Source organism: Daucus carota, chromosome 1 (genome assembly GCF_001625215.2).
Source record: "Daucus carota subsp. sativus chromosome 1, DH1 v3.0, whole genome shotgun sequence".
NCBI classification, from domain to species: domain Eukaryota; kingdom Viridiplantae; phylum Streptophyta; class Magnoliopsida; order Apiales; family Apiaceae; genus Daucus; species Daucus carota.
This window is the reverse complement of record NC_030381.2, coordinates 49615590-49629570: the sequence shown is the minus strand read 5'-3', so window position 1 is coordinate 49629570 and position 13981 is coordinate 49615590. Positions and strand designations below refer to the sequence as shown.

Below are 13981 nucleotides of genomic sequence, written 5' to 3'. Positions count from 1 at the left end.
CACAATAGCCCTAATTTTCGATCAAGCGCTTCTCCAAATATTTGGGTGCCCGATTATTTAAGTGACTCAGCAAGTATGGAAGAAGAACCTACCTATAAAATTAGATGTGAAGTCTAAAAATGACTAAGGTGCTTTATTACTATTATTAATATATATATATATATATACACACACATTTATATTTATATTTATATTTATATTTTTCGGTTCGGTTAATTTCGGTGCGGTTTTAGTATAAAACCGAAAATAAAACCGCACCACTAATTTCGGTTTTTTATCTCGGTTATTATCGGTTTTATTTGCGGTTTGGTTTTTTTCGGTGTGGTTTTTCGGGTTTTTTAGGTTTTTTTTGCGGTTTCGGTTTTTCCTGCTCGCCCCTAAGTGAAGATAAAGTAACATTCACTCTTATTTGTGTTTTTTTAAAAGAATGAAAACAAGTGAAAGTGAGTATAAATATAGCATAGTTTCACTCTAAAGATGAGAATGCAAGTGAAATTGTAAAAGCATATTCACTTGGTTTCTCTTCTAGAAAAATTAGGGAGCAAAGATGGAAGAAATTAACCTGCGGAAAGACTTTGTGAGTCGGACATTTCATAAGATGAATATAAAATAAAAAATTATAAAATAATTTCTTTTTAACTCTAACATGTTCTATTTTAATACAAACACAAACAATTACGTAACTCTTTCTAACCCTAATTCGTTAGACGACAAATATCTTTGTTTATTCATACACATGAAGATATACAAAATATGAAAATTTTGATTTAAAATCAACAAAATGACAAATTATCACATATTAATAAAAAAAATTATAAATAGATAATAAGTTATAAAAACTAAATTTTGGTGAAAAGATATAATCAATTGCTTAATATAATTTTATTAAAATTATATTTATTAATATTAAAATATTAATAAAATAATATTAAAATTTAAATTATAAATAATAAATTAGAAATTATATAGCCGTGTGCTTCTCGCCCGATTAAAAGGCTAGTATTACGTAAAAAAAAAGAAAGAAAAGGAGTTTTACAATTTGCAATTTACATATCCTGCCCTCACGGATGACGTAGCAAATTCACAATAGCCTTGCAACCTGGATTCTCGAAGCACTAATCAAGCCTAAATATTACGCAGCTTGCCTTTTTTTTTTTTCATCAACACATTCCAAAACGCCGAAACCACATAAAATAAAATAATTATAAAGAGTTGAGCTTTATAATAAATCTCAATCGAGTAAGAGTAATACACATTCATCTTCACATATAAAGATTTTAGGGTTTTCTGCAGCGCAAACAAGTAAGAAAATGGGTGGTGGGTCAGTGAAAGATTTGGTGTCAAAGGCAGAGCTTGATGAGAAAGTGAAGATAGGTGAACCTGTGATTATTCACTTCTGGGCTTCTTGGTGTGATGCTTCTAAGCAGATGGACCAAGTCTTTTCTCATCTCTCCATTGATTTCCCCCATGCCCTCTTTCTAAGGGTACTCTCCCCCCCTCTCTCTCCCTCCCTCCCTCTCTCTCCCTCCTCTATATTAATAGGCTTGATGGGTATTTTGTGATTGTTATTGTATTATGGTTACTTGTTTTGTTTGTAATAGACTGGGTTTATTGGTATAATAAGTTTATGGTCCTGGTTGGTGATTATTGTTTTCTTCATGTATTTTTAGTATGTTAGGAAGTAAAAAAGTCAAATCTTGAGTTAGCAAAAACGAAAAATTGAATCTTGAACTTAGATTGGCTACCGATTGTTTACAAACTTTACTTGGATGAAAAACAATAAGCAATTCATGATACGAGGCATGTTGTCTTTGCATATAAGAAAGTAATGTTATCAGGAGAATCATGTTAGTATACTTGGTGGGAAGAGGTGAAATTTGGATGTAGCACATTTAGAACGCCGTGGTAAGTTGTTCACATCCGCCTAATCTTTTTAGTATAACTAAATCAGATAGTTATATGTAGTAGCTCCTACATGCACATGAATGTAGGTTCCTGTTTTGTTTGTCAGGTTCAATTTTATGCCGTTATTTAGTACTGTAGTTATTGTGTCTCTACTCTAAAGACATTTTGACCTGTGAAATTTGAAACATACAGAGTCTACACTCTTCTTGAATGCAAAATCTTACGCTGTTCTTTTGCAAATGTTGTGGATGTGTTATGCTTGATATGGAAATATTATTATTATTTTCTCCCTGATTAAATGTTTCATCGGCTTATTCTCTTGTAACATTGCTGCACGAGACCAACTTTTGGGGCTTTCTCGTGATGTCTTCTTGGCCTGCCTGATACTTTCTCTAACCTCTGTGCGTATGATCTAGGCTGAAGCTGAAGAACTACCAGAGGTTTCAGAGGCATTTTCTGTTTCTGCTGTACCATATTTTGTCTTCTTTAAGGTAAACATCTGGTTTGATTTTGGAAGTTCTCTGTTTTATCAATTTGATGTGTATGTTGAACAATGAATTTTGAAAAAAGTGGTTTGCATTTGACTTGTTGGAGGAGTTGTATAAACAGCATATCATTGAGATTGTTTTAATGATCCAAACTATTTATGTGAAATCATCTCACAATGCTCGTGTGAATAGGATGTTTATATTTTTATTGACCTAGACGCATAAAGTGGTTGGTTGTTTTAACGAGTGACAATATTATTATTGTGGTTATGTAATTAATGTCTATGATATTACATGAAGTGATTCTTTTGAAATGAGTAAGACCTATTTTGCAACCAAAAGAAAGGAGAAGAATTAGTAAGACATATGACAAGACTAATAAAACGAGTCACTGAAGTCTTGGTATACACTTCTAAAGATGGACTTTTCAGAATCTTGGAAGTTTGATTTATATTGATGCCATTGGTCCAGGTAAATACAACTATATCCTTTTCCAATTTTGACAGGATGGCAAGGTTATTGATACTTTGGAAGGTGCAGATCCATCTGGTTTGGCTAATAAAGTTGCCAAAGTTGCTGGCTCTGTCAAATCTGGGGATCCTGCAGCTCCTGCTAGCCTAGGGTTGGCTGCGGGGCCTATGATTCTTGAAACTGTGAAGGACCTAGTTGCGGATAATGGTTCTACTAAAGCTGACAGCCAATTGATATCTGGGATTAGTGAAGGCCTTAAAAAGCGACTCCAGCAGATTATTAACTCACATGAAGTCATGCTTTTTATGAAAGGAAACCCTCAAGAGCCCCAATGCGGTTTTAGTCGCAAAGTCGTTGACATTTTGAAGGAATATGATGTAAAATTTGGAAGTTTTGATATTCTGACTGACAATGAGGTTCGTGAGGGTTTGAAGAAGTTCTCTAATTGGCCAACTTATCCTCAACTATACTGCAAAGGAGAGCTTATTGGTGGGTCTGATATTGTTATTGCTATGCATGAGGGTGGTGAGCTAACAGAAGTATTTGGGGATCATGGTATTAAAAGTTCACATTCAAGGGAGGCGAAAGTGACTGAAGCAGAGATCGGAAAGGGTGGCATCTCAGGTTCCTCTGGCCTGAGTGCTACCTTGACCTCTCGTTTGGAAGGTCTCATCAATTCAGGCTCCGTAATGTTATTTATGAAAGGGAAACCTGATGAACCAAAATGTGGTTTTAGCCGAAAGGTGGTCGATATTCTTCGAGAGGAGAAAGTGGAATTTGAAAGTTTTGATATTCTTTCTGATGAAGAAGTGAGACAAGGTCTTAAAGTTTACTCAAACTGGTCCAGTTATCCTCAGTTATACATAAAGGGTGAACTCATTGGTGGGTCTGACATTGTCTTGGAGATGCAGAAGAGCGGAGAGCTCAAAAACGTTTTAGCTGAGAAAGGGATCATTCAGAAGCAAACTCTTGAAGATCGTTTAAAGAAGTTGATTTCATCTTCTCCTGTAATGCTCTTCATGAAGGGCACCCCAGATGCCCCAAGGTGTGGTTTCAGCTCCAAGGTAGTCAATGCTCTGAACGAGGAAGGGGTGGAATTTGGGTCTTTTGATATTCTCTCTGACGAAGAAGTGAGACAGGGATTAAAGACTTTCTCAAACTGGCCAACATTTCCGCAGCTTTACTACAAAGGTGAACTGATGGGAGGTTGTGATATAGTGATGGAGCTGAAGGAAAACCATGAGCTCAAATCCACTCTATCTGAATAAGCAATGATATGTGGTTATCATGAACGACAGGGAACCCAATCTGAAATCAGCTCATCTTCATTGAATTATTTGCAGCAGTCTTGAGCATTACACTTTGTGTTGCATGTGAACTATAAAGTTTCATTACTAGTAATATAAATTTACCTGACAGTTTTTGTCTGAGTAATTTTTTTTTAGAAAAATTGCTGCGCAGGTTGTGGCATGAATTATCTTATTTGAATTCGTGATAATATAGGTACTTTTGGTGTCACTCGTTTGCTGTTGCATGTGTGCACACAGCAGAGTTGTCTGAGCTTAGATACTAAATAGTTTACATCCGCAGTTCTGTCATCTGTGCGATTTATTGGGGTTTGGAAGAAGTGTTGCTGGTATTCTCTGCATTTCTTCAGCTGTTGATTACTTGTATTTTCGGAATTTTTGGTTTTGGCTGCTATTAGTTGAACATACAAGCGGAAAGGTATTGTTTTCTTTGTATTTGCCTGCACAAGAATTTGAACCTTCCGTGGCTTATGCCTTTGGTAGAAGTATTTCAGGGCCGTCCCTGACACACCATTACAGCAAAACATTGATGTTCATGAAAAACTCCGGCACAATATTTATGCTCTTTTTGGTTGACTCGAATAGAATCATTTTTGGAGGATCCATTCAGCCCAGCAACAGAAATCTGTTGTTTGGGTGGGCGAAATGAATGGAACGGCTCATTCTTAAATCATTTCATTCTATCCTCTTGCTCTACAATCAAAATTGCGGGACAAGTCCATTCCATTCTCTCCTATCAACGGATAAATCAATTTAAAAAAAAAAAAAAAAACCTCTTGCAATCCTCATCTCTCTTCTGAATCTAAATAGGTCTCAGACTTCGGTTGATCTATGATTTTTTTCATCGATCAACGATTATCTTTACGATTAAACCAGATAATGATTCATGTAGGGTGGCTTTTGGTTCCGTAAAACTGGTTACAAAGATAAAATATCATAATAATTCGTACTTAAGTGGCTTTTGATTTTGTAAAACTGGTTACGAAGATAAAACATTATAAAAACTCAGTACTTAAATGTATAAGACTCCGTATAATTCTTCAATTCCTGGACGACTAACGAGTTGAGGTTGATACATTAGAGTATCCGAAAGCAGGTGGTTTTATGCTATATGTAAAACAGGACACCGGAGAAAAAAATAAGAAGATTATGCCAACACATTCCACAGCCATTAAATAACTTATAAGTTTGGTTCAACTTTCATGCCATGTACTAGTATTCATTATTCCCACCGAAAACAAAAAAGACAACTAATGCCATCAAGTTTAAAGTTTCTAAGTCGAAACTCAAATACATTAGGCACGTTACTAATAAGAGCAATTACTTAATTTCTTGTTACCAAAACACGACAAGCATCTTCTACATTACAAAGCCATAATCAAGTTTAAAACGAGCTGTTCTCACTTCCTCGAAATTGACATTGCCGTTCCATATCGCCTTCGCAAACTGTTAGCTTTTGGTCGTATGCGGTATGCATCAAAACCTGTTTGCAAAAAAACTAATGCAACAGCAATAATGGTGTTTCAAGAACACAAAAATAATGGAATTTGTAGCTAACAAGTCAGGATCATGGGCCATGAGGTTCGGGTGAAGATAAGGAATATATTAGCTGGTTTTGTCGGAGGGCCATCAGATCCTGTTTTTGATAAGACTCTGGGACATGCTTATTCGACGAAGCAATTATTACTAGTCTAGACTTTAGACTTGCATTCTGATCTAAATGTCGAGCTAGTCATGCAACAAGGTCTATGATACAATGACAAATATTACAGTAACAGATGTGTATATGTATATCAACTTAACAGTTATATCATTCAAGCCTCTAAGCAATGGCACATATACAACGGCGGATGATGAACAACAACAGAAAAGTGATATATAATTAGAAAAGGAATAGGCAGAGAAGAAAACAACAGAAGAGGAAGAGTGAAACTCTGCCCAGTGACTTGTCAGCCTGCATATGTTGCCTTCTTAATCTGGGGTGGCTGTTTGGGACTAGATGGTACGAGTTTGGATATGTGTAGAGGCTCTGTGAGTTCCCGAATACCCTTGCATACACCATTTCTCCAAACATTTGAACTGCTACGTTAGAAGGATCCATTCTTGTACTCAAGCGGGCTGATGAAGAATTGTTATCTTCTTCATAGTCATCATATGCTAGAGAGGAATGCTGCAGATTCTGATACGGATTCCTGTATGGGAGTCGTTGATGAGTATGATTAGACGCGGTAACAAGAGTTTCAGTGCCAAGAGCAGGTGGCCTTTGCGGTATATTTATACCGCGATTGGATGCTTTGCCTTGACTTTCAGTTTCAGAAAGGCTTTCTCCGCGGCCATAAAGTGGGACGACAGTGGTGTGGGATACTTCTGCCTTGCAAACTGGGCATTGCGGCTGCTCATCTGAGGCGAGGGAAGCGCTCTGGTAATAGAACCACTTATAGATACATGGCCAGCAATAGAGGTGGCCGCAGAGAGTAACCACTGGTTCATTTGCAAATTCTAAGCAGATGTTGCAGTCGAAGCATGGCAAAGTTTTTTCAGAATTTTGCGATGCAGCACCAGAAATGGGTTTCCGATCCTTGTTAAAACACTGCTCGATAGACATGGTGTATCACAATTTTTCCCAGCTAATAGTTCTTAAATCCTGAAAATACAAGGTTATAACAATTTAGAACCAAAGGTTAGAATGTTTTATCGGTTGTCAGAATAAAAGAAGGCGAATGTGAAAGTTCTATGCGACGAAAAACTCGTATGTATGCAGAAAAAATGGAAAAGAAAAAACAAGAGCACTTACTTGCAACAAAGAAATCATACAAGTACAACAAAATGGGGGGTGCTTGAGCATGTTGAGTTATATTAAAAACTAAGATATTTTTCATATAATTTGTACATAAGAAAATATATAAAGGTCCATTTTGTTAGGTCAATATGGGAAGGCGGGGCACGGGCACCTAAAGCATATTTAATGAATGAACCTGCATATAGTCTTCAATTATACTATGTTGACAAAGACAAACAAACAGCTCAGCATGTGCCTTGAAAGTAAGAACTACATCCTATGTAATGAGGATAAGTGTATACAGCAATGGACTGAACACAAAGCAAAACCAATAATGCAGAGTTTCCGAGAAAGTTCCAAATGTTTAAGCCTAACAACCATGATAAATTTTTGGGGAGAAGGGTTTTGTCTCTTAGAACGGAAAAGGATTATATAATAATATAGTAAATAGCAGTTCTTGATGCTTTTAAATGTGGACAATTATCCTTACAAAGAATCACTAAATCAGATATATCAATATCAATATCAATATCTAACAAGGGAAGAACTAGTATAACTAAGAACACAGCCTGCAAGTTCCAACCAATAAACAAACTTGCGAAGAGAAACATATATTTGATGACACGTCGTATGGAAAACTTATAATACTCCCTCCATTTTTTATATAGGTCCCAGGTCGACTATTTTTTGACACAAACTTCTAAAATTGCTTATTTCTTGACACAAAATTTTAAATACTTTGACCGCGTAGTTAATATCATTGTTTTTAAAATTTTCTTTTTTGGATTATAATATTACTTACACAATTTATTGGAAAAATCTTTTTCTTTTTTCTAAATAATGATAAAAGACTAGAAGTGTGTGACAAAAAGTATATAGAAATACCAAAGGGAGCATGTCACAAAAGACTCCAGTGTATAGGGCATAGGTTTGTTTTATGATTTCTAAAAATTATATTCGCTGATAATGCGCCACTATAAAATTAACGTTGAAGTGTTTAAGAAGGGACAGAAAACAAGTGGAATATATTGAACTTTGAAAAACAAAAATAAAATAACTTCGTAACATATAAACTTTTCCATTGTTACTTTGTAAAAGGGGTCCACGAATTCCATTAGGATGCTCAGATCCATTATCTATGAAAGGAGCCAACAATAAATAAAGGCACCTCCCCAATCCAAAATTCCTATCTAATATAATACTATTTCAGATGCCAAACATCTAAAGTTGAAACATGAGTGGCCTTGTTAGGTGATAGAAGTAAAGGTGACACTATATCTGCTTTTTCAATCACTTAATGTTTTGTAAAAAAAATCACCTCAAGTTACTTGCCAACAAACAAAAAGGTAAAAAAATCACCTAAAGTCAGCAGATAGTAGATATTGTCTTAAGAAGAAGAGAGGAACAGATCCTGGTTGGTAAGTTTTGCATGTTGCACATGGAACAACACGGGGTTAGAATAGCATAACGGTTTAGTTTCTAGTTTCTTACGAGATATTACATATTTATTTATATAAATTACCTTCTCCTCTGGTCAGAAGATCTATCAGTCAGTCAGAAGATATGATTTCTTAAAATTAGATGTTTCTTGGTAAATACTGAGACATTATCGGTCCATAAACTGGATATTGGGCATTTTGTAACAATGTCATGTTCCAGTCGCTTTATAACTGGATTTCGGGTTGACCAATCAAGTAAGGGAACTCGATGGAATTCATTTCGAAAGACAAGATGTACTATAGAAAGTTTCCAATGAAAAATCTAAAGTTTTATCAATATAAGTGTAGCAATTTTTTTTAAAGATGGTACTATAGAAACCCAGCAAAGCATATACTAATACTCCACAGTCTACAAGCCTTTATCGAAGTGGACATCATATATAAAGATGGTGCCTTAATTAAAAGTGAAGAAAGGACAATTTAGAACCTTAACAGTATATATAAACTAATTGTTTTGTCATTTGGGCCGGTTATAAAACTTGTAGTGTAAAATAAGAAAGTAAAGATAATTACAAGAAAGAATAAACAATATCATAGCGAAACAAGTTTAATAAGGTCTCATACAAAGTTAATTGCAGAGTAAATTACAAAGTGAACAAAGCTCATGCTTGAAGGTATAGAATCCAATGAAGCCATTAATTATACAACAAATATTAGCCTTTTGGGTTTTGGTAAAGTCTGTATCTTAATTTGGTATCAAAGTGAAACATAAGAGGTCTCAAGCATGAATTTGGGGACCTCTATATTCTGAAAATTTTAACTTGAACACCAAGCTTAATAGTTTCCCCAAAAAATCCAAACAAACCACTCTTCAATTTCCAAAACAATTTCAACTCAATAGGAAGTTTAATGACATATGATTCAAAGAAGCCACCATACTAACACCTTTATGTTGAAAAATATAGGCTCCACAAGACTCACCGCTCTTACATCACCAAAACATTGGGTTTCACCATTTCGACCGATGAAATTGATAGAGACAAATGATCAAAATATAGTCAATTTACCAGTACAAATTTCCTAACATAAACTAAACAAACTAGATTGTCAGAAAACTTAGGCAAATGCTAACACTAGAGGACCACATCCACATGTCTAGAACTTCAAACTTTACCATATAACACACAATCTCAAACATTGATACACAAAATTGAGATCAAATTTGTGGAAATCTGGGCAACAACTACAAAGAACCAAATTTCTAAAAAAGTACTAAATACCCATGTCATAGATTGGCTCAAGCATAAAATTTTACCCACAAAACAAACCAAATTAAACGAAACACATAACAAGATTACAAATTGTTCAAAACCCATATGAATGATCAAATAAAAAATCAAATTTCAAAGTGAACTCCAAGAAAATTGTAAGAACATGTAACGAGATTCGAGACATACCCATATACTGAAGAAGGGATTAGATCACGGCCTCCCGTTGTTTGGAGCTCCAGTTGGGTGTGTGTATATTAAGTTTGTGGAGAGATGACAAGACTCAAGATAACGTTTCGTGCATGCCTTCTTTGTATGTATACACTTATAAGCACTAGGCCAGGCAGACATGTCAATTGACGATTGTGATAGAATTTGTTTCTTCCATTTGACTTGTCATTTCTTACACCGATAATTATTTTTATTTAGATGTGAAATTTTAATTATATATAATGTATCACGTTGTGATTTTTGATATGTGTTGATGAACACACGGAAAAATGTGCTCTCTTTTAAATATCGTTTTGTTTTAAGTGTATTATAATCTGATTTTAACTTATAATTATAAATTTGATTAAACAACTAGTTTAGAAACAGTTGACTACATAACATATGGGGATATATATATAAGAAAATGGACTTGAAAATTATTTAAATCTTAATATAAATTTCATGACATTTATCGAAAAAAGTTATAATTCAAATCTTGACTTTTAAATCAAAACAAGAGAAGTTGCAAATCCTCATTTCGTTTAAAAATGATCTTTCTCTAAATTTGATTTTGCATAAATATATTAGATCATCTTAAAATATTTATATAATTATTATCCCTTTCCCACCCCTCCCCCCTCCGTCCATCCCCAAAAAATAAAAGTATTTTATATAAGAAAGATATTATTTTAAGCGAATTGAGCAATTATCATATGATGATAAACAAAATTAGCGTCCAATGAAGTTTGACATGCTAATTTTTTTTAATTTAATACTATTATAACTTGAATATAATTATATAATATATTTTGTCTTGATAATAAAAATATTATATAATGGATAGCATATTATCTATAATTAACTGAATATATATTTTATAATTATAGAAAAAGCACACATGCAAGTGTAGTTAATTTTTGAGAAAGATAATTTTGTTTGAATAATTATGTTTGTTGCATTTGGAATTATAGGAAGAAATTGACAGAGAAATTTAGGCCTGTACGCGGTTCGGATTGGTTCGGTTGGAGGGTAATAACCGAACCAAACCGCAACTTGCGGTTTTCTAAAATCTCAAACCGCGACGAAACCATTGGTTAAAAAAAACCAACCAAATCCACCCACATAATTGCGGTTGGTTGCGGTTTGAGTTGCGGTTCAACCGCTAAAATAGTTAGACAAAGAAGTTCTATCATACACTCTGATATAAGTTTCCATTTGGAGCATGAAATAAATTACAGTCATGAACACATTGACTAATTTATATTGGGCCTTGCTCAAAGAGTCCAAATTTCATTAATTTAGTAACTTTTTTTTATTTATGTGAATATCTATATGTAAATATATAAACATATATAATAAAAATATTTAAATTTATATAATGTGCGGTTGGCGGTTGCGGTTGGTTTTTTGCGGTTTTAAAAAAAATGAATCCGCAACCAAACCGCAAATTAATGGTTATTAAAAAATCCATCCGCGACCGCCCACATTGTGCGGTTATCCATAATACACGGATCGGTTGCGGGTGGTTGTTGCGGTTGATGCGGTTGAGCGGATTGAATGTACAGCCCTACAGATAATAATGGAAAGGGCCTGTTATCATGTACATGGCCCAATGGCGCAATCCGATTACACGTATCTTATCGCCCGTTATCGGAGCAAGAAGAATAATAAAAATTACTATTATCATCTTTCATCTTAATTCTGAGATGTAATCAAGTTCAATGGTTTCACGTTTTTCTAAATAAACAAAATATTTAATATCGGACTTAATCGACTGAACTACTGATTCAGGATTAATTGAAAATCGAGAATTAATCGGAGTGAAAATCGGATGTATTTAATCTTACAATATTATTTAATATTTAATTATTATTATATTAGTTATTTAATAACTAATATATTTACTATATTCATAAATTATATAATTATTCATATTTCAATTAATATAATATTTTAATTTTAATAATTTATTATATACATACTTCGATTAAGTAAAATTTGAAAAATTAATCAAACTTTAAAAATCAAACCGGACGATCACTTTATAAGAGATTAATAGATTGAATTCAATATTTTTAGAACGCTAGTCGCATGAGCATCTATTACATGCCAGAAATGGAGTGGGGATAAGTAGGGGAGAGCATGGCCGGTTTGATTCGGCTCGGTTTCGGGATAAAATCGGAACCGCAATTATATATCCCCGGTTTTTAAAATCGAAAACTGCAACTGTCGGTTCGGATTCGGTTTTTAAAATCCGTTTCGGTTTTAATCGGCTTGGTTTCGGTTACAAAACCGGTGATTACAAAATTGAAAAACAAATTGAAGTGCGAAATTCAGAAACAATAATTAATAAACAATGGATTTATAAATAACTTTCACTTGCGATTTGACTGCATTTTATAATCGATATTTGGAATCAAGAAGTGTTGGACAAAGTATATGCAGTAAAAAATAAGAAGAAAGCCAAGTAAATGAGAATACAGACTTCTCAAGTCCTTTTGATCTATCACAAGAATCTCAAGTCCTCCCAAGTTCTGTGTTTTTGTGTAGTTGTGCTCGTTTGCTCGAAGCCTTACAGCCTGCAGCTGAAATTGGGAAGTGTCGAAGTGTGTATTCAAGATTTGCATATATATTTTAAAAAAAAAATCAAATGTTTATATAGTTTGTTAATATCGATTATAAAAAATTATATTTAATTATTTATTTTAATAATCGGTTCGGTTCGATTTTCTCCGGTTCGGTTTTGCAATATAATCGGAACCAAACTAATTAAAACGGTTCGGTTTAAATTTTTCAGTTTCGGTTTCAGTTCCGATTTTTGACGATTCGGTTTTAACCAGTGTTTCCCGATTTCAGTTCGGTTTCAAATCGGTTTTTTGCTCCACCCTAAGGACAAGTGATAATGGTGTGTGATCATGGTTGTCTGATTAAAACTATGTAGACCAATTGCCATTTGATTAGACATATCTTTGATGAGTCAATACGATGTGAACTAAAATCAAATATGTGAGCTGTGAGAAGTGGGGTGGTGGTCCGTTCCTGCACCGGCCGGCCACTCAGCAATTATTGATCATGTTTGGAAGAGTTTTTTTTGAAAATTTCATTGTTCATATTCCAGGGTTTAAATTTTTGTATATGTGTGGCAAACCTTGTTTTTGACTCTTTTCAAGAAACCGATTTTTACTTTTCTTAACATATATTTATGTAAAAAATTAGAAGCATTTATAAAATGTTGAAAATGCTAGTTTTGGTTTCTGAATTTTTAATTTTTTTCCAAACAGTTTAATCACTTATAAAAAATTTATTTTTCACCGACAATTGTATTAGAACTACAAGTATCACATAGAGCAAGGAAGCAAAACCGGAACGTTCATGCAAGCGATATAATAAATTAATTTGGTTGATTTGTCTTTAAGAAGACAAAAGTGGTTTGATTGATGTTAAAACATATTAAAAATTGCTGTAAATTGATGTTGGTAGCCTAAGGATTACTATTAGATAAGTACTTATCGACTAATGATTTTTTAAATTAAGAAAATTGTGTCAAATGTTGTTCCAAGACGAGGTTGCTGGTCATTTGACGGAGTTCAAAATAAGTGTTTATTGCTTAACGTTAAAAAATGAAATACAAGTTATAAGCAAGTTAAGGCTTAGATTATTCCCAATGAGAGTGACAAGATGGGTGCTAATGTCATGTGGCATCGACATGGACCAGCACTCTCGTTGCCACTTCATTGGAGATGTTGATGTGCTATTGGGGTGCCAAGTGAGTAGGCATGGGGATGGGGTGCCACTTTGAGATGCCAAAAGTGGCAACTCATAAGTAGGATGCCAGCTTCATTTGTGGTCTCAATAATAGCCTAAAATATTATTTCTCCAATTAAAAAAATTGGCATATTGGGGTGTCAACCTTTGGAGTGTATTTTGAAAGAAAGGTGTTAAAAATGATTTGGAAGAGTGTGAATATAAAAAATAATATTTTGAGTTATGTGTCAAAATTGGCACTCCTGAAAGGGTGCCCCGTCATTGGACATGCTCTTATAAGTGATTAAAATGTTTGTGAAAGTAGTAGAACGCGTGAAATAAAAGTTAATATTCTCAATTTTCGTGTAAG

General features: G+C 34.0%; 2 protein-coding genes across 3 annotated transcripts; one reads left to right on the top strand and one right to left on the bottom strand.

Moving 5' to 3' along the window:
• The first annotated feature begins 1109 nt into the window (after nt 1–1109).
• Nucleotides 1110–4382, top strand: LOC108204966 (monothiol glutaredoxin-S17). Its single transcript, XM_017374677.2, has 3 exons — nt 1110–1484; nt 2322–2396; nt 2900–4382. Exons 1-3 carry the CDS (start codon nt 1311–1313, stop codon nt 4130–4132), a joined length of 1482 nt encoding a protein of 493 aa, XP_017230166.1. The 5' UTR covers nt 1110–1310; the 3' UTR covers nt 4133–4382.
• A 1555-nt stretch (nt 4383–5937) lies between these two features.
• On the bottom strand, nt 5938–9985 carry LOC108205311 (E3 ubiquitin-protein ligase RMA1H1). Of its 2 annotated transcripts, none has more exons than XM_017375226.2 (2): nt 9847–9985; nt 5938–6815 (listed from the first exon to the last, which is right to left on the bottom strand). In XM_017375226.2, the coding sequence occupies exon 2, from the start codon at nt 6774–6776 to the stop codon at nt 6054–6056; it is 723 nt and encodes a 240-aa protein (XP_017230715.1). In that variant the 5' UTR covers nt 6777–6815; nt 9847–9985; the 3' UTR covers nt 5938–6053. The 2 variants fall into 2 exon arrangements, with proteins under 2 accessions (XP_017230715.1, XP_017230716.1); XM_017375227.2 differs by lacking the exon at nt 9847–9985 and adding an exon at nt 6966–7104.
• Nucleotides 9986–13981: the final 3996 nt, after the last annotated feature.